Source organism: Passer montanus, unplaced genomic scaffold, assembly GCF_014805655.1.
Source record: "Passer montanus isolate IOZ18808 unplaced genomic scaffold, ASM1480565v1 scaffold11, whole genome shotgun sequence".
NCBI lineage: Eukaryota > Metazoa > Chordata > Aves > Passeriformes > Passeridae > Passer > Passer montanus.
The window spans coordinates 10970222-10991330 of NW_024357613.1; the positions used below are offsets into that span (position 1 = coordinate 10970222).

Sequence of the window (21109 nt, forward strand, 5' to 3'; positions counted from 1 at the left end):
TTTTATTTGGAGGAAGAAGTCAGAAGAAACCAACATAAAATAAAAGGAAACATCACCTTTTTGTTCCCTATGGATGAAATCAACAGAAGGATGCCTCCTGTTTTACAAAGAAGTGGGGCCATATTTAGTTTTATTTAATAGCCAGTGGCCTCTAAGAGCCTCAGCGAGTTATTTCACTCTCAGTTCAGTTTTCTGTTTGTCCTCTATTCCCTACATGACCTTTCAAACCCATCTGAGTTTTTTTTCAATTTCCCCTTCTTGCACATTAGCAAGTGAAAATCTCCTGGGCTGGCATGTACATCTCCCTGCAAGTTATGTGTTCAGTGGCTTGGCCCTTGGCCAAATGTAATGCTAGCCATTCCTGGGAAAGGCAGGCACCCATTAACAATTAGTGCACTAAGATGCTTGCACTTGGAGGCCAATGCACAACATGCTTAGAGAGTGGTAGGCTGGGCTAGCTTTGCATTTGTACCCACTGACAGACTTCTTGCACTCTTGGAGAAGGTACAAGGGAGAGTCCTGGTGCACATGTGCAATAAGCACTGGAACAATAAACTGTTGAATTCTTAACGTAAAATCTCTGAAGTTTGTATATTCTACCATGTGTTTCAGATTTTGGAGTCATCGCTTCAGTAACCGTATAAGAACTTGTTTTACAGAGGTGTAAAATAAAGGATGCTGATTTTTGAAAAGAGAAAGATTCTGCTCTGTAGTGTGCATTGAATAATTATCTATACAACACCACTTGTGGGGCTCTTTATTTACAAAATATCATTCTGCCACTGTGCTTGTGTAGCCATTTAGCATTTATCACCAGAAATCTGCTTGCCATTTTTTAGCTACAGACTAAAGACGATACTACAATTAATTTTTTGTCCTCTGTTCCTGGAGCATCTGTGGAACTTGCCACTTTAATATATTATTGAGACTAATTGTTCTGGGAGGTTGGTGATAACTATCCATTTAACAATATCTGTGTGTGCATTCCAGAATGAGGATAAAATTACAATATTACAATGTACAAAAACATAATACAGAGATCATCATGACACAGCATCTGTGAATGAGAAATCTCTTTTCATAACATGATGTTGCAAAAGCCAACATCTCATGAGGAAAGTCTCATGATGTCTTATACTATCAGTCAGCTGCTACCACTCAAGCAAGGTTACTGGGTTTGGAGTTATCAGTACAGACCTACTGTTTCACATGTTTATGATAAGTCATTATATAAAGCACTGATTAAAAGAAAAGCAGCCTTGTAGTAAATGGGTGGTGAATTACTGAGGAAAAAATAAGTTTCCAGTTCAGGCACTTGGCTATCAAACAATCTGATTTCTAGCCCCAGATCTGAGGGTTGGTGTGTGATGTGATAAACAATTTAATCTCTTTTTCTTCTTAGTTGACTAGTGTGTAGTTTGAAGAAGAGTCTCCCTGAAAGATGAAAATGAAGATTTCATAAATTTTGAGATTGAGAGCCAGTGTAGCAGTACTTTTATCAGCTAATCTGGTTTCTTATCTTTTCTTGTTTGTTTGTTTGAATACTGCTCTTTAGGCTTAAAGATGATGGCACTGGAACTCCTTATGACAAAGAATCAATGGCAATCATAAAACTGAATAATACAACTGTCCTGTATTTAAAAGAGGTGACAAAATTCCTCGCTCTTGTTTGTTTTGTCAGAGAAGAGAGCTTTGAGAGAAAAGGTATTTTCCCCTTTTCTAGTACTGCATTAATTTTCCCTTATATTAGTGAGTTAATGAATAACTGAGGTTGTCATTAGCTGATAACAGTTTCTAACTGTATCATAAATATTGAGGTAAGTACAGCTTGATAAAGCTTACATAACATTTTTAAAGGGATGAAAGTACTTGTGCAGGCATTAAGATGGGATGAAATCATAAATGTATTTGACAAATTTCTGATATGAAAGCATTTGAAAGTTTACATCCAATGCAGTAAAACTTCCACCTGCAACTGTAGACTGTTAGTTTATCTTGACTGGCACTGATTTGTACCTGTTGACACCAGCATGCACATTTGGAACTGCTTGCCTGCCATAACCAAGGGAAAAATTTTGAAAGTGACTGATAGAATGTTCTTGCTTATAATCTGAAAGGAGGCTTTTGAAAAATTGCATATTTAGGACCTAGTCCTGTTTAGGAGTGCTTTAATATTTTGCAGTTAAAATGCATAAAATTTCTGTCATCTTTATGACCGTGGTCAAAGTCAATACTGAACCCTTAGTTCATGACCTCTCTGCCCACTACTGTGATGTTCACTGGGTTGCTGGTCTTTGTAGCATGCCTTGAGACCAAAACTCAGCAGTGGAAGAGCAAGCTGTCATCTGGGCTCGTGTGCCCCATCTTGTGATAGTCATTTCACCAGTCAGTGTTGGTGTGTTTGTGAACACAGCACTTGTGCCATGTCTGCTGGGCTGTTTGACAACCTTGTGAGCTTTTTATAGAACTTACACTGGTGAAATGTCTCTTCTATACTCCTACCACCTTTATTGCCTATGAACGTTGGATACAGTTGCTTTCTGTGAAAAGCATAAAAAGTCTTAATTCTGCATACTTACTAACAGCACTGTTTCAGAAAGACACCATGTTAAATAAACATCCATTAGGGTTTGTCTGTAACTGTGTGAGGTTATTGTTTCTGCATAGTTGGGACACTTGGTAGCCTTCACTCTTCTGCAGTATGGTTCTGGTATTATAATGGAGATGAGCTTTTTGTGCCTCATGAATTCCAACTAATATTTTGTCTGAACTATAGGGAGACAGAAAACAATATCTGGGGAAAAAAATCAAAGTGTAACATGGTGAATTTAAACCACTTCAAAATATGCATGTCCTGTCAGGGAAACTGAAGTGGAAAATGCTGCAGTATATGAGTTAAGAAAGCTTATAGTATTAATACTAAATGAGGTCATGAGCTCAGTACCAAAATTTTAAAATTATATTGTGGTTTTACAGAATTGTAGTACTCAGTAAATCTTCCAATTGACTACCAATATGGCTTTACAGCTTTTCTGTGGGATTACATTCAGCCCACTAACATGGTAATGTTATCTGCCTATTATGTAAGTATCTAATCTAACAGCATTTCTATTGTGTTTCTTTTTAATTACAGTGTCAGATGAAATAGAGCTGGCTGAGATTTGGTAATAGTTCTATCAAGTATCCATTTCAAAGTTTATGTATTGTCAAAAAATGAACATTTCTTGATTAACAGATGGTACTTATTTTTATTGCAGTTATTCTGTAAAGCAGATTTCCAAAGTGGCACCATATTTTATGAAAGATTTCAGTTTTTCTTCTAGTATACTGAGCACTTCTTCACAGCCCTTTATTAAATTAAGGATCTGTTATCTGCCAATGAACTTTGACTTCTCTTAAAATGTACAAGTATATATAGGAGCAGACGTTGTATCAAGCTGTAATGCTTACTGAATTATTTGTATTTCTCAAATGTCCTTTTGCTTAGCACAGAAAAAATTCCTGGACAGTTCACTGAGTATGACCTCCAGACAGAGAGTATGGTATTTCACTAAACTAGAATATAAGCAATGTTTTCATTACCTTATTTATATGAATGTCTTTATTAATATGTAAAACATTTCTGTCTCTGTAGGATTAATAGACTACAATTTCCATTGTTTTCGAAAAGCCATACAAGAAGTATTTGAAGTAAGAATGAAAGTAGTAAGATCTCGAAAACATCAAAGCCACCTGCAAAAAAATAAAAGACCCACTCCCAATGGGACACCAAGAATGCCACTGTAACTGAGGTTTTCTGGCAATGTGGCAAGCAAAGTTTTCATGAAGTTGATGTGACTTCTGCATCTCATTGCACTGAGTGAAGAGGAAAACAAATGGGACTGATGTATTATATGAATTTTCCCTGAACGTTCAGAAAGCACTGTTTTAATATTTTTATCCGATCAGTTTTTTTCATATAGTGAGCACTTTGAGCAAAATGTTGTATATATAAACATTGAGGTGAGCACTTGTAAGAATTTTCTTAATATATGCTGTAAAACTTTTTCATGCCATATTAAGAAAAAACAGCTGTGACAGAAATACTGGGTACATAATTTGCACTTTTTCATGTTTTCCTTGTGGACTTGGACTTTGATAAACTTAGTTTTTATGGTGATTTTGATGCATGGTGTCAGGTGAAATGTATGCTGTAGTTTATTTAGCTGCTACAATCAAATTGGTTAGTAAACAATTAAGAAAACTTGGTACAATGCCTTTTTAAATTTGTGACAGCTAATACCTAACATTCATACAGATCTAATTTCATATATTTTTCAATTTGTAAACTGAAGAATAATATTGAAGTATTACAGCAATAAGCACCTTACCAGGGATCGTAACTGGTAGGTAAATATTAGCTTTTATAAAACAGGCTTTTGGCCAAATTTCATCCAGAGTTCTCCTTAACACTGGTCATGCCCTCTCTTGGGTCTGGTTTTATTATTTACCTCAGCATATACCACTAAAATATCTTTCTATAAAGATGATTGTTTTGTAAAATGGCTCTATGTTGCACTGGTATTTTTATAAGGCTTCAGAGGAGTATGTTGTATCTGTACAGCTGGATTTACATTGCTAAGTTTGTGTCGAGAGCCTGCACGTGTACACTTGGTGCAATGAAGAATCTGTATGTATTTCCACCCTGGCATTCTGATGTACTGATAAGTCACAAAGGTGTGAGCACTGGGTTCTGATTCCCTCTATCAGGGGTACATCTGTGGTTGAAATCAAGATGAGACCATTAAAACGAGGACTGGACAGTCTACCTGCTGTAATAATCAGCGTACATCACCTTTTTATTTTAATATTGAACATGGGCAGATTTACCACAGGATCAGCCAGGACAGCAGAGGACTCTCAAACCTAAAAAGAAGTAACACTTACTTTCCATGTTCTGTATTCAGTGTTTTTGTTTAATTAGTGATACAAAGTTATAATTTCTAGATGGAAGGGAAACTAATTTTTACCAAATGCATGCGCTGTCTAATGGTTTTGTTGGCAGCTTTTGGGAGTGAGAAGAACTTGACCAGAATGGGAGGCAGCTTGCTGTACACCAGAAACAGGTAAGGGGAAATGTACCTTATTCACAGCTGATCTGCCCCTTGTCAAAATAGCTCTGGGGGCGGGCAGGAAGATAGAACCAATGGCTTTGTCAGGAGTTGTGTGATAATGCAGTTCTAGAGGCTTGGGAAGGTAAGAAATACTGATAATAGTGAAAATCACTGATCCTAGTGCTGGTGTGAAGAACAGTGACAGTAGCTGTAGTAAAATCAGTGTTTCAAAAACACAGAGTTCAGATTCCTTTTGGTACTGTCATCACCCTGTCATCACCCATCATCGTAGTTGAGGGCAATTCTGACTAGCCCCTCAGTTAAAGTAATGCAAAGCTGTTTTCAGAGTTCACCAAAGCAGTGATAGCTAAGAGACACCTTTTGGCAGCTTTCCAGTCCACAGGACTTTCATTGAAGGGCTGCCATAATTTCTGGCCATGTGTTTGTCTTTCATTTTGTTGAGATCCCCCATTGGGTCACAACCTCTGTCCTCCCTTCGCCCCACCAGGTGTAGGTGGGTATGTGAGACTAAGAACATCTACCAGGCTGGGCCAGATTTTTTGTTGTTGTTTTTATGTGTAAATTATCTCATCATAGTGGCTATGGTATGAGTCATAACTAAATGTAGTTTCCATATATTTGGCCTGAGTTCTATGTAGCCATGCATGCCCTTGTATTAGAGACCATCAACTTATTTGACAGTGAAGTTGCCTCTTGTAGTCCCATCTGGAATTTGGAACAGACTGTCTAGCATAATTTAGTGCAGGTGATTTTAGCCAACATAAAACTTCTGATTCGATATTATCAAAGTAAATGTAATTTTCATCAGATTACTTATGTTTCAAATATAACATTTAAAGAATGTTAAAATTCATTAGTTTTAGTGTTTATCTTTGGTATTTTCAGGTTGGTATTTCACATTTACGTTGGAATAATAATTTTCTAATGTTCTCGCTGAAGTGATTGAACACTGAGTGAGGCATGCAAGGTTCTTTTTACAAATACATTTTAAAACTTGCTTTTACTTTAAAAAAATTCTTTTAATTTTTTATTGAGATTCTAGTTTTTATTTTAAAGAAATTAAATACCCCATGTGCTACAAGAGCCACTTAAGGCAGTGCTGATATACCTTTTCTGAAATTAGAAATTGTGGAAGAAGTAATTACTTTTCCAAATAGTCCAGTATTTCTAAAGTACCTCTGATCTCTGAGTCTCCATTTCTCATTTATCATTGAAGTTGACTAGAAATGGTAGGGACCATTAATGAACAAGCTATGCTATGTCTTTTTAAAACACTGGTTTACAATAAACCCAAACCAATTTAGTATCCCACAGACATTTTAAAGTCAGGAGCTAGATAACTATAAAATATTGGTTCCAATAACTTGTTATAGTTGAGGAAATCCCTGTAAGTAATTCAACAGGCAGCAGCTCAGAGTGTGTGAAGGGTTCTCTGAAGAGTTCAAATGCACCTTTAAGCATGCATTGGTGCATGTATACATGCTATGTGTATGGCTATTTAAAATGTTACAGTGCTGGAATATGTTTCTAAAATCTGGTGATTACCCACATGCTCTGCATTAGCATGGAAGTGTAATTGACAGGAGCAAACTACTCTGATAAATCATAATTCAAATGGATCATTTGACCTCTCATGTTTCATGATAGAACAGGTTGGTTTTTTTTCCCACTAAAACAAAAATTCGGTGGTTTCTTGAATGTGAAATTGCACTCCTGATGGTTTGATACTAAGGGAGCTCATTCTGTGAATGTACTGCAGCAATTTTTAGAAGAAATGTTGACCTATGAACTCCTTCCATCTTTATATGCATCATCAGAATAAGTGGAGAAATTGGGGAAAATAACTCATAATTGTATACAGTAGCAACTGTTTGCTTTAGTGACATATTTATTGTGTTGTCATTTGCAATAGTAATTGTAGATTTTTTTTCTTAAACTGAACACTGAGGTTTTCCTATTTTTGAACTGATGGTGTACATGACATCGTGTCAAGATTTTTATGCTGCAGATTTGTCCTGTTAGATGGACAGATATATTAACACCAAAATTTCTTACTCAGATTCTAAATGTTTATCAATAGCTGCATATAAATTTACTCAATTACAGATAAACACATCAAATTCTCTAATTTCAGCTGTGTGGAAAATCAGAAATAAGCTTGGTTGGGAAGTTCTTTTGGGCTCCTCTTATATGGTGGCATATGGTTGACATCCCACTTGATTTCTCACTGTATTAATATTTGCATATTAGCTCATGCACATATCTTCAAATAGCTACATTCAAAAATTACACTAGCAGATTGCTGCTTTTAATTTGTTTTCTCCCTGGTATCTGTGTTACCTTTCTCAGTTTGCTATCTCTGAATTTCACATTTTGCTGTAACCAGGTCTGACACCCAGTCTTCTTGATTCCTGCCAGCCTATTCCTTTTGGCTTGTAGGCATTATGAGCCACAGGCTAGGTCTGGAGCTAAAACCTACTGAAAAAATACTGAGTATAAAAAAAAATCTAAATTGTAAAAATCCATTATATGCTATTAACATCCCTAAAAAGACTTGACATATTTACGTAATCCTGGTTTGTATGCATGCCATAAAATATGTATTCATATTGAAGTTACAGTTTATGTTCGCAGTCAGATTTTAAACATTTCTTAATCATGTCCAGAACTTATTTTAACATTTTAAAAAAGATACAAAAATATCCAGGACAAAAACCCCTAGTGCAGCAGTTTATCACAATGTCTCTTGGACTAAACTAATGTATCTTTGATAAGATAAAAGATTTTCATGAGACTAGTCAGAGAAGATACTCTACTGAATATTCCCATGAATACCTGGACCTGCTACAAGTAGGAGGGATTATTTATTTCAGGATTGCTGAATAGCAGAAGAAAAAGAGAAAAAAGCCCATTGATGTCCTTTCTTAAAAAAAAAACAAAAACAAAAACCCAAAAACAACAACCAAAAAAAAAAAAACCCACACCAAAACCACAAAAACAAGCAAGCAACTAATATGCACTAGCCTAAATCGAGAAGCATTGGGATTAGACACATGGATGAGTGCAAACATAAGAGGCGAGAAAAAAGTACAGAACATTTCAGTGTATTCAAGCTGCCTTACACAAAATGTTCAGAATGGATATTCGGAAGAATTTCTTCACAGAAAGGGTGATTAAATATTGAAATTGGCTGTTCGGGGAGGTAATGGAGTGATCAAACATTGGAATAGGCATCCCTGGAGGTATTTAAGGAAAGACTTAGTGCCATGGTCTAAGTGACCTGGTGGTGTTTAGTCAGAAGTTGGACTTGATGATCCCAGAGGTCTTTTCCAACTGAATTGATTCTGTGGTTCCATGAAAACGTAGACCAAGGAAAGGTAATGGGTTTATTACAAGAGGGGAGGTAGTGTGGGTGAGGTCTGTTACACCACATGGTCCTCAAAGGTCCAAGCAGTTGTCAGGAAGCAACAGGACAGTATCAAAGCTGCCTTTCCTATTATAGCAGGATTTACCCTGTGTGTTTTTATCTCCATTCAGTGCAAACTAAAAGCCATTCTGAACTGTGCTAAACTGAAGCATAGTGTGAGTACAAATAGAAGTATAAACCATATGAATGCATTGACACTGGAAATCAAAAAGAATTCTAAAGCAGAAGAGCAGCACAGGGAGAGCAAAGAGCCTGACTACATCCAAGAGTATCTGCTTGTCAGGGAAAATGTTTGTAAGTCATGATGTGTCAATTCCTTGAGTGTGCTAGCATCAGGGAATGCTATAATCTTAACTCTCTCATCAGCACTGCAAGTTTCTGACCCAGATGAACTCGTGTTTGCATTTAGGCATTTCTGTGTCAGGTAGGTGCCCACTCAGCCAGTTCAATCCATGCATCACTGCAAATTCTTGGTCCTCAAAAAACTGCCTCCTCACTCTTTCCCACACAAAACCCATGTCACATACCTAGTGCATGCTTCCTGGATAAATACTGCCCTAGTCCTTCCTCAGCTTTCCGTTATCCAGATAAAACAATCATCCAACAATTTGGGAGCCAGTACTGCTTTCAGACTCCTTCAAAACTAGTGCTGCAAGCTCTCTTCTGTAGCTGGAGCTCCTTTTGATGCTGCTGATAAAACTGCATAATTGGATGGAGTGATGGATGCCCCAGAAATAAACTTAAAACCTTTCAGCAGCACTTGTGGGGTTTGTAGAAGCCCCACCATCCAGCACTATCATTTAACTTTGACTTGTTCTGAGGTTCAGTCAGCTGTGGATTGAATTCTCCCTTTGCTTATGCACATCCACATCTGGGTTTGGGGCTACTTTGATAATGAGAGCCATCTGGGCTGTGGGAAGTGTAACCTGTTTCAACTCCTTTTGCAAGGCCATATGCAAAGAGAACAGGTATGCCTTTTGGGAATCCAGGAGTGCCAGACCTAAAGGTCCTGGGACCATCTCTGTCTCCAAAACCTGTGCTGAGAAGTGGAACCATACGCTGTTTCTCTGCAATGCCCTTTTCAATGACTGAATTGTCCTCTGGTGAGCCAAATGGTCTGATCCACAAATTGCTTCTCTTTCAATACTCCCTTTGCAGCTGCTTCAGTTTCTTTGGATTGTCAGTATGCCATCATGCTGTCTTGGTCTCATATCCTAAGTGCTGAATGCAAGTTTTGCAGCAGAGCATACAAATTAACTCACTACCACCATTCCCATTCCCCTTGCTCAGCAGTGTATCCAGCTCTGTTCCTTCAGTAATTTCACACATTTCAATTCCACATTTTCTGTCTATAAAGCAGCAGTTGTCATTTAAATTTTGTATTCTTCATAAAGTCAGTTATGAAGAAACTTGATTATTGGCTTTAAATTTATTATGCTCTTAACAGATTATAAATGCCTTTCTGCTTTACTCAGTACACCCTCTTCCATAAAAACTTCCAGCTCCCATGAACTAAATGCATTCCTAAAAGATCGTTAGCATGGAAGTTTTTTCCTTCTTCCCTCCCTATAGTAATTCCAAATGACCCCAACATCTGGGAATGATTGGCATCTGACTCCAAGGCTTCAGAATGCTGAACACTCGCTTTATTAAAACTATATTATATTACATTATACTATACTATAACTATACTACAAAGAATACTAAAGAATACTTACTACTAACTACTAAAACTTGTGACTGTCTGCCAACTGATAGTCCACACACCTTGGACCTGACAGTCTAACTAACATAAACAATCTCCACCAGAATCCAATTACCAAATTCCTTCAGGTAAACAACCTTCCCAACACATTCCACATGTGCACCAACACAGGAGCAGCAAATGAGATAAGAATTGTTTTGATCATTCTTTTCTCTGCTTCTCTCACGGCTTCTCTCTGTTCAGAGGGCATGCGAATACCACACCTCCCCTTTTATATTGCTACCATTAATAGTCCCCTTAAAAATCCAAGCTATAAATCTGTAATTTGAATAGTTATGACAACACCAGACTGCACAATTCTTTTAGCTTTTGTTATTTCTCTTTCAGAATAACAGTAGCCTCTGCAGCCTGCATCTCCTGTGAGTCTGTATCCTCATGAGTCACCTTGCTAGACACCTTTCAGCAAGGCAAAAAAAAAAAGCCTGCAAGCAGATACAGACAATTTACCAGAGTAAAGTAATAATTGATTGGTTAATATAGGTAGCTATGACTAGCAAGCTACTAGACTAAGCATTAACATGCTCATGTCCCCATGCGAGACAACACATGAGTATTCTCTGGCTCAAGTGTCACCACACTGCCATCTTTTGACTCTCTGCCTTTTCCTTCCAGCATTTTACATCTTTTTAACAGTGCTGCCTTTTCTCTGGACCATGTGTCAATAGCCCTACCTCCGTCTCTGGGTCTGTCTTACCCTCTGTGGCTCTGCTGTGCAGTTTTCTCTAAGAGTGCCAAAGCAAGGTTCTTGGATTGAGCCCTACCAGGGCTGGGCTGTGGGGCCCAAGCAGCAGAAAATGGAGAGGAGAGTGACCTGGTACCAAGCAGTGGAGATCAGGTCAGTACAGTCAGCTGGAGCCCAGACAGCAATGCAATTTGCCAGAGGGTAGGCATGTTTGGTCAGCAGAGCCACTCTGGGCTCTCCCAACTGTTGTGATTAGGGCTTTAGTCTAAGTGTCCATATGGATGCCTTATGTCATTGAAGGCACTCTAGGAACTTCACCTGGCCTCATGCTGCTGCTTTGTTCAGAATGGCACCAGTATCCCACACCTTTCTGCTCTGTATGGATAGCTGGCATACCTGAGGATACCTCAGACAGCATCAGATGCTTCTGTGTGTGCAACTGAATCAAGCCCCAGATTTCCACTAACCATCTGAGACACTCCTGTGTGTCCCAAATATCTACAAGGGGCCACTGAAGACAGCTGGTAACTCAATATATCTTGGTTAATGACACAGTAAGCTTACACCAATCGGTAAACGCTTTTTGAGGAGCTTTAAATAAAATGCCTGCTCATCAATCCTTTATTGCTGAGTCAGTCAGAGCTGTATGCAAGCAGGAACATGCAAGTGCACAGTAAAGTGGTGAGTAACAGTTTTGGAATGGATGGGGTGGAAGGACTACTTGATGGCAGTCCAACAGACATAACCTTGACTGCTTTGCCTCTGCCTGATATGTAATTGTGAGAACAGGTGCTCCCTTCCCAAAAGGAAGCTTATGGGAGTAAGTTAAAATGAAGGGGCATGCAGAGGATCTCACATATAGAAAAAGTGACAAGAAAATCTGGGGCCTGAAGCCCTAAAGAGATAATGAAAAACCGGTTGCATGGGTCAAAGGCCATGCCCAGCCTTTTCTCCTGTAATAGTGGCATTGGAGCAAAATATTTTTAAATTTTGGTAGTTTGCAACTGCCTCCAGCTATCTAGTATGCTCTGAAATTTGCATGGTGAAGAATGCACCAGAGAAAATTTCTGCCATTATCTGTATCTGCTAAGGATAGAGTAACTCAATCAGGGAGGTTCAGAGTCGTGAACAGCTGTCACTTGGACACAGATTCAGCTTTGACTTGGGTCTTTGCACATGTCTTGTGAACCAGGAAATCATCTGAACTATTACAGCAATGATGCCAGAAGTCTGTGAGTCAACTGGTTGGCATGATTCTCCTCATTCTTCAGGGAGTAAGGAAAAGGTGAAACATATGTACCTTTATTTTGACTTCACATTGTGAAACATCTTGTTAGTTCACACTAACTCTGCACCAATGGTCCAGATTGGGCACTCGCTTGCTTCATCAGTTAAAGCAATCTGGTAACTTCTTTCCCTACTATCTTTCTTCATTTCTGAAATAATGCTAATTAAAAGTCAGCTGGCAAAGCCCCCATTTTGTGAGATGGTTGCCTTAAAACTAAGCTTGAAGAACAGACAGTAATTGCTTTCTTGAGAGGCACCATCCATCTGTGCAATTGCTACAGGGCATTGGTTACACAATGCCATGCTTGTTTTTATTGATGAGGAGGAGGTGCACTTGTTGAATCCAGATTTACGGGGTCTGAATTCACACAGAGGATTTTAAAAGCTGAGACTGTATTAGTCACAATGAATACCATGATGATTTATTTTGCAAGTAAGTAATATCTGTTCCCACTGACAATCTAGGCATATGAATATTAGATTCCTTAATTCCATTAAGAGTTTAATTCTGCAGCCAACTGTCTGTATTGAAAGGCTAGCATTATAAATGAGGCAAACCCTTCTACATTTTGTGAATTTGTAAAAGCAGGGTGTGATTGCTCTGTACTAAGAACTATTGTATTATCATAAGCTTCTGTGATCTCAAACCTTCTGTAGAATAACTAACTCATAGCTGAATTTATGAGACAGCCTACAAAGCACACAAACCCCACTCTGAACTGACTTTACATAATCACCTAACATATTTGTACACTCATCTCATACAATTCTATGACCTGCACAGAGAAATAAATAGTAGTTCAGTGTCACATTACCTAGCATAATTCCCTGGGATTTGTAAGAACATACACTGATGCATCAGACCTTTGTGCAAAAACTGAACCTCTGTGTCACATGTGTTCTGCCTCCCAGAGAAAGAGCAGGTTTTGGGAGTAACTCCTTCTTTGTGGGCTCCTGCTGGATGCTTCCTAGTGTGCATCCCCCCAACTCTGCATGCTGACCTTTGGGATTCCCATTCCTACTGGTTAAGCTCCCTTCTTGGACCTTTAAAGTGAGTTCTTCAAGAATCTTACTATTAAAAATAAGAGGCTATATTGACTGAAATGCTTGTAATTCTTCTAAACTGAGGGGAAATGCAGGATACATTTCTCTCAGGTATAGAGAGCGATGTATATCACATGCAGCTATACATGCATACATATAAAAATACTTATGTATACATATGTATAAAAATACCTAACCAGGGCAGTCTAGAACACAGAGCACTTAGCTTAATCTCCCTTTGCAGGTAACTGAAAAATACAGGAACTTTTAACAAATGATTTTTTACAGCTAACATCTATTTGTTACAGCTAACATCTATTCCAGGCAAGAGGAGCCCCCAGTTCTCTCAATAAGCTATAAAGTGAGCCTCAGGAATCAGCTCAGAAATCTGTATCCACAGTTTGCAAGTGTTCAGCAGAATTTTGCCCATATGTTTATTCTGATTTGGCCCTTCTTTCACAGTAGAAACACCTTCAATTGAAAAATTATTCATTTTATCAAACCTTATGATTGTCATTAATTTTCTAAAATTTTTTTTGCACCAAAAGAGCCTATATGCTACTTTGCTCTGAAGCTAGGTGGATTTGTGAGAGCTGCCATCCAAAGATAACTAGAGAAAAAAGTACACATAAACATAAGTAAAAACCTTCAGCACAGATTCAGTGTGGCACTAAATAACAAAATCTTTGTTGCAGCAATGTTCAGGCAAACTTTCAGTTTCTATGTGCTTCAGCTGAGCATGTTTATTTTTTCACCAAGTTAGATCATATGACAGGATACACAAGCTACATGAAGTGCTGCCAGCATGTAGGATTTGACTGCAATTTTGCTACTATATTTGGTGTTTGGTTTTAAAACCCCACAAGTTCTAGTACAAAATGGCTTCTTCCTGCAAAAGTCTAAACAAAAGGCAGATGAAAAATCCAAAGGGTATTTTTAACCAGAGGCAGGAAGAGGAGGGAGGCTGCTGCTTCTGGACTGGCAACACTGACTGTGCAAGAGTCCGCAGTGCCAGCTGCTCATGTGCCCCAAGCAGCTGCTGAGATGTGGGGTTGGGAATTAATCCCCAGGTCTCTAACTGTATGCTGACTACCTTGCAGGAATCAGCAGCATTCATTTCATCTGGCAGCATTCACCTCCTGCAGCCCTGACATTTAACTAACAGTACATCTGAAAATTAAAGCAGTTTTGTACTGCTAGCTCTGCACAACACCTCATGGCAATTCCCCCAGCTCCCAGCCAGGCCACTTTGTAGCTTACTTAAAGGGTGAAAATGTGCACCTTCTTTCAGGGTATTTCTCTTGCTTTGAGTTTATTCAGCTCATTTTCAACAGTGCTTAGCTCTCATGCAGTTAGAGTGACTATATATCTTTTTTTAGCTGAAAGCCCAAGTTTCACATGAACTGCAGGTGTTTCCTCCTTGAACGATATAAAATGACACTGTAAGCACATCCAAGGGTCAAAGGCCAGAGCCCAGAAGGCAGAGCTGAACTCCACATCGTGCTTAAGTAGTTCATAATAACTACCACTTTATACTATTCATGGTATAATACAACTTCAAAAATTATCTTCAACCAAAATATATTCCAGAATTTTTACATGGAAATCCAAATTTCTGAATGGAGAATACCTCTCTCCTGCTTTGGGAAGGGCACAGTTTCGTGACAGATTGTCCCAATGCCCTTCTCCATCTGCACAGCAAGGTGGCTCTGGAAGATAAGGAAAGATACTTATGACCAAAATAGTTTGTGAACTCGACAGCCAGTGCCTGCAGCTCACCATCTCAAGCGGTCAGATCAACCATTCTTAGCTAGAAATGTTGAAATGTCATCAGGAGTTGTTGGCCATTTAATGTATCTAGGGTGCTTTTGTTGTAACAGGGAACCCCAAGGTCTGATGCCACCTTTTCCCATCTCTATACATTAATGACCCTTTATGTTATCCATATCCTGTAAAAAGGACAAACACTTTGCCCCTTTGAAAATTTTGCTAGTTGTTCAGGAGTAAAGTTGCTTTCTTTACTTGTTGCTGTTACCACATCACTGTGCAACAGAACAGGAAAGGAAACACTAACATGATGTTTTATAATACTGAGAGAGAATAAGATGGGTGAAAAATAAGTACCTACTCAAATGTTTTTATTTACAGCTGTTTGCCATTGCTGTGGGAAAAGAGAGCTAAGACCAACAACAAAAATTTAATTTGTAAAAGAGGACTATGAAGAATATAAAAGTAAGATGAAATAAAGAACAACTCATTTCACAGATTAAATTAAGGACAATATGAGCTAGATATGAGCTTCAAACTTATGCTGAAGACAAGTACGTAAGAGGTTGATTCTTATTTACAGCTTGCATTGAAACAAAAGGAAACAGACTGCTGAGATTCTGATCCCTTTAATTTAGATATTCTCTTAGCTATATGTTCTTAAAAGTTCTATCCCAAGTGTATTACACCTATAACCAGGTGGAAGAGGAAGAGTTGAGATGTATCTGTCACTGTGGTATGGAAAAGGTGGCAATCAAGTCAAGCTCTTGCTGGTAATGCTTGCCTAAAATAATAATCACTGACATATGACGCCATTTCAGTCTTTCATGATCCTGAGAACTAACAAACAAGACGCTACTAAGGCTTACAATGAAGTCTGTTGGGCAGGAGTGTGTTGGGTCTGTGGGTTCCTGGAAGCCCCTTTTCCAAGCCCTCAGTTTCCGAACCCCCGGGGCCGGGAGGAGCCTCGCCCCGCCGCCGCAGCGCTCGGCGCGGGGAAGGGCCGCTCCCACGGGCGCAGCCACCGCGTCCCCCCGCGGCCGCCGTTCCGGGGCGGTGGCGGCGTTCAGGCGGAGGCCGGCCGGGTTCGGTTCGCCTTCGCAGTGCGATGGCGGTGATACCTCCCTGCGAGCTGTAATTCGGTTGAAAACACCCTGACCGCCAGGTCTGTGTACGTGTCTGTGTGCCCACCACGCATTTTGGTGCAAACGTACCTTTGAACGTGTAGTCAGGGGGCCGAGCCCTGCTCCCCCGGGCATCGCCCGCTCTCTGAACGGGTGCGTGTGAGGGGACGGCTTGCCAGGGGTAACTTGGCCTGCGTGGCGTCAATTTGTTTTGCAGAACTGTTGCTGTGCAGGCTCTGTTTACTTGAGTGTCTGTGTTTGTTCACATGTTTGGTTTGGCATGTCTGCATGTTAAAATTCATGCCTATAATACCTGGGCTTTCTTTTGAATCCTTGAAGTGAGAGAGATGCCTCAAGAGATACGGAGAAAGCAGCGCTGGAAGGGAAGGTTTTGGTTCCTGGGAAGCAGGCAGTGGCCAGGCCGTGTGTCCCCGCATGGCTGTGTTGGAGCAGCGGCCTGTGACCGGCTGTGCCAGGGCTTCACCTCCCGGGAGCTGCTGGCACAGCAGGAGCAAAGCCTCTGCCGCAGCTTCTAAGGGCCGGGGTTTGTGTGAGAGCCGCTGTCCTGCCCCTGCTTTCCCCTAACCAGGTGGTGAGAAATAGGCATTTTCAGCTTCATGTTATTGCGATGAATAGCAGCTTTATTTTTTAATCATACCGTCCTCTTACCAGCATGAGAGGTGGGGAGAAACTGAATGTTATGATGATTTGTACCTTACAAATGTCAGTGACACGCTTGTTTACAAACATACCTCACGCGGATGATGTGGCTATTGTTAAATTATGTCCCTTAGCCTCACACCCAAGTTGCATAACTGAAAGATAAGAAGCAAATTATGAACTTGTTGTCATTTAAAATATCAGGAAGGAATTCTTTTTTTTTGTTTAGGGAGATATGCAGGATGTGTGGCATATGTGAATTTACAAGGCCACACAAACATGCTCCCTGGTTGTGGTTGGCCACGTCGTGGGAAACAGTGGTGGTGTGCTGTATGACGAGCACCTGGGATCTGGGTGGAGAAGACAAATATTTGTGGCTTAATTTGTTTGTTGAAATGTTCTTCCCCTTTGTTGTTACTTGTCTCTCCTATGTTAAAGAGAAAATTACTTTTTACTGGAATTGATTTTCAGCACCTGTTGGTGTTGAAAACCAGCTGGAACCAGCTGTTCCATAGCAAAATGAACTTCATGGGACAAAGATAAATAATTCATACAATGGCTTAATATTCTTTCTCCAAATTAAACATGTTTGGTTACATATTAATTTATTAAACTGCTTCTTTCCAAATAGGTAGAAAAAGTTTGTAAATTATATAAATAACTTCTAAGATTTCTATAATGATTTAAAACATTGAGTTCAATAGTCAATATGTGTGAAATCATTCACTGAACAGATGGGCAAAAAGGTGTTGAATAAATATAAACAAATATTTTCAATAAATAGTTTCTTTAACAGTTGCACATTAAAATGAGTTGACAATAATTATGCATAGCCACTGCTTTAGTCTGGCACTTTATTTGCTAACCAGGTAAATGAACATATGCAATTACTTAATATTTCTGTGTATGTTTTACAAATTCCTATCTTGTTCCAGTTACCTGTGCACTTTAGTGGTGGTATCTCACTCTTGCCATTTGACTGAAGGCTAACAGTGGAACTGTAGAATATTCTAATATTAAAGTAGTTTCAATTAACGTAAAGGCACTAAAATACATAAAAAGAAGTCCACCATGTTTTCTGTTTCAAGGGGTTGTGTCATCTGTGGACTGAAGGGATTACTTTGGTAACTGAGCCCTCTGGGGCTTTAGAGCAGGTATCTGTCCTTGTTCCTGTTGTTGCTTTGCCTTTAATAGAGGAAGAACCAAGCTGCTAACCTTTAGGTCAGCTTTAGGGATTTGGAACATGCTATCTTGAGACAGAGTGGAAAAAGTAATCGTTTTGTACCTGTACAAGAGGCTTGTACTGTTGAAATCTGCTTTTAGACTTGAGCAAAATGCAAACAATGACTTTTTCTGCTCAGTAGATTTTAAAAGGGCAAATCCTACTAACCCTTTTAGTATAACTTGCTTTAATGTAATGTTGTAGATGAAAATACATTTTAAATAGGAAAATATCGTTAAAAGAAACATCTGCCTTTACTGATGTTTATTTTAAGCCAAATTCTGCTATAGAGTTGTGATGGAGCTGAAGTTCATCTGTGGTTAATACCTGGATCCCTCTTCTGTGAATGGGCTAGACCAGACTGATGAGTGGGGATCAGTTAGGTTCTCCATTGCTGTGCTTCGTGTGCTCTCAAGCAGACCACAAAAGAGCGATATTGCCACACATCTTTGTCCTGCTGCTGATTGCTCCTGGGCAACGTGTTAATCTTCTTCCTTTTCCCTGTTTCTACAGCCAGTTACTTCATCCCAAGGTATCTGAAAGGTGGTAACTCTGCACAACACAAAGCAGCTTGTTCCCCTGCACACCAGGTCTCTGTGGATGAGAGGCAGCGCAGCTCTGGCCCGTCTGGGTTTGCCAGAGGTACAGCCTGTGGCCAGTGCCTGTCTGGGATGGCCAGGCAGCTCCTGTCACTTACCTCTGGGAGAGCAGGGAGCCATGGGGGCATTCACCTCATGCTTTCTCCTCACACTGCCTATGAACTTGAGTTTCCTTTTTATTTCTTCCCAAAAAGACCATTAATTTTGGAAGGGATGAAATTTCACACTCCACACTTTAGGTTTCTTTTTATCACTTCAATAAGGCAAAGCTTTGTAAGCTGTTGCTTCATATTTTTCTGTGTATTCTTGGCAGTTATAAAAGGGCAAGCTATTTTCTGTCTTAGGATTTCAAAATGGATTAGTCAATGTATATCAGCCTGCTACCACATGGCTGATAAACCTCTCCCATCAATATTAAAGCTCAGCTGACTAAAGTACAGGCTTCATCCTCTTCATGCCTCAGGAACATCCATCCCTATTTTCTGAAATTTTTAAGACAGCTATTTGGAATAATCTCTTTACTTTTTTTCCCCCCAAGAGCTGTGGCTCTTAGCCTGCTGTAAGATCAGACACCAAATCTTGTAGTCACTGCTCTTGTAGTGACAATGTCTCGCTTTTGTGTAGGCTGTGACCAGGCGTCTGAGTGGGTATTAGCACAGACCCTTGAAGAATTATGAACAAATACTTACAGTGGCTCACACAGTGCCCACAAACAGTCATGCTTTTTAGTTTTTTGCGTGGCAGAGTTTGTTTTGCTTTCAGCAGACCACCTCATCAAGAATTTGATTAGTGAGGGCACCGGAGGCCTAGGTACAGCACGTGGAGGGAGGCATGGTATGCTGTCCTGCATTTGTTGCCCAGGGGCACTGCTTTGGGATCTTGAAAGCACAGGGAACATAACAATGCTGGGATTGTGATCCTCTTAGCTGTCATCTTCAATATGGTTGCTGTTTTTCCTACAAACGGTACTTCTTTCTCCACTGCATTTTTTGTACAAGTAAGTGATCCATGCCAGGAAGCATGCGTCAGTTCTTTGTTAACTAAACAGAGCTAATAGGAAATAGCCAGTAGCTGTTGTGCTGCTTAGTATCTTCCATGTATGAAATAAGGATAGATTGCTTAAAAATAAAGTGTTGAACAGATGTTTAAAATTTATTCATTGTTTGATCTTAGCGTGTTCAACAAGCACTTTGGATTTTGTAAGTTTTACCTCCCTTTGGGTTGACTGAGCAGTTGTTTTCAATTGCAACTACAAGAAGAGTACGGTACTTCCTGCTGCCCTGAGGGAAATGAAGACTAAAGGTTGGCTGTTGCTGAGGGTGAGAGGAAAGCAAGACAAGACTAATTAAAAGTTTTTGTGCTTTTTTAATAGTTGTTAATACTTTATATGAGTACAGGGGCTTGTTGATCATGTGAAAGAATGTACATGAGGCTGTGAAGATGTAAAGCTGCTATTCAGAAGGCTTATTGAGAAGGGATGTATCTGAGACCATAAGGAGGGAAAACAGCTGGCCTGTTTCTTGGCAAATGGTGTTTACGTTTGTTTTGTAGCAGAAGTCAAAGGAACTGCCAGAGCAATGTCCTGGCCTTGGCTGGGATGGAGTTAATTTTTTTCCTAGTAGCTGTTTCAGTGCTGTGTTTTGGATTTATTTCTATTATTTTTAGTTCACAAATGATCACACATCATTCACAGGTTCTAAGCTGTCCAGGAGAATTACATCCACAAGGTGACACACAAGTCCTAGTGGCACTGTGCAGGTTGCTGTGAACCTGTTAGAGTTGCTGTATGTTTAGATTTAATTCTCTAGAGAGTACAGCAGAAAAATACCGTTGAAAAAATACCATTTTCCATAGCAATGAGCTACTGTGACTCTTTGTTTTAAATATGTTCTTACATGCGTCAGTGACCACATCACTTAAAATGGGATTTTTTTTTTACTTAAAACGTCAAAGTTCCTCAAGTGCTGTCATTTTCTGAGAAATCCTGGGTACTTTACACATAAACTTAATCCTGATGGGTTTTTTTAATGATGTGCAGTGGAACTGCGTGAGAGTGTGATTCACTGTTATTTTTTCCCTTACAAGAAATTTAAACATTACCTTTAGTAAATGAGATTTTCTTTAAAATGCCAATGCCGTTTGGGTTCCCAGGGCTTTGGGCTGCTGTGGGGATTGGTGATTCAGCAGGCGACGCTCTGCACTGTGACCTCTGAAGTCACTTGGTGGTTACACCAGCTGTGGGTCAGGCACTCTTGGATCAATGTCAGGTGTAGAGTGGAGGGGGAAAGAAAACAAAGCCAGCTGGATTGAAGAAGATCCTCCCAAAATGTCATCCATGACACATCTATGTAATTGATGGGCCTTGATGCTTGTCTCAAACTGTTTATGTGATTTAATTTTTTTGCAATTTTTTCTATT

General features: G+C 39.5%; 1 protein-coding gene across 3 annotated transcripts in view; it reads left to right on the plus strand.

The window, feature by feature from the left end:
• LOC120512354 (ras-related GTP-binding protein D) overlaps nt 1-21109 on the plus strand; it is a 57918-nt gene that overhangs the window by 14806 nt on the left and 22003 nt on the right. Inside the window, exons 6-7 of one of the 3 annotated variants that reach the window (XM_039730552.1) lie at nt 1556-1704; nt 3635-4941. The exons of 1 other annotated variant lie outside the window; for it this stretch is intronic. In XM_039730552.1, the coding sequence (XP_039586486.1) occupies nt 1556-1704; nt 3635-3786 (301 nt within the window). In that variant the 3' untranslated portion in view covers nt 3787-4941. Of the gene's footprint in view, nt 1-1555; nt 1705-3634; nt 4942-16131; nt 16252-21109 lie in introns of those variants that run through there. One more of the 3 variants, XM_039730569.1, reaches the window with a different exon arrangement.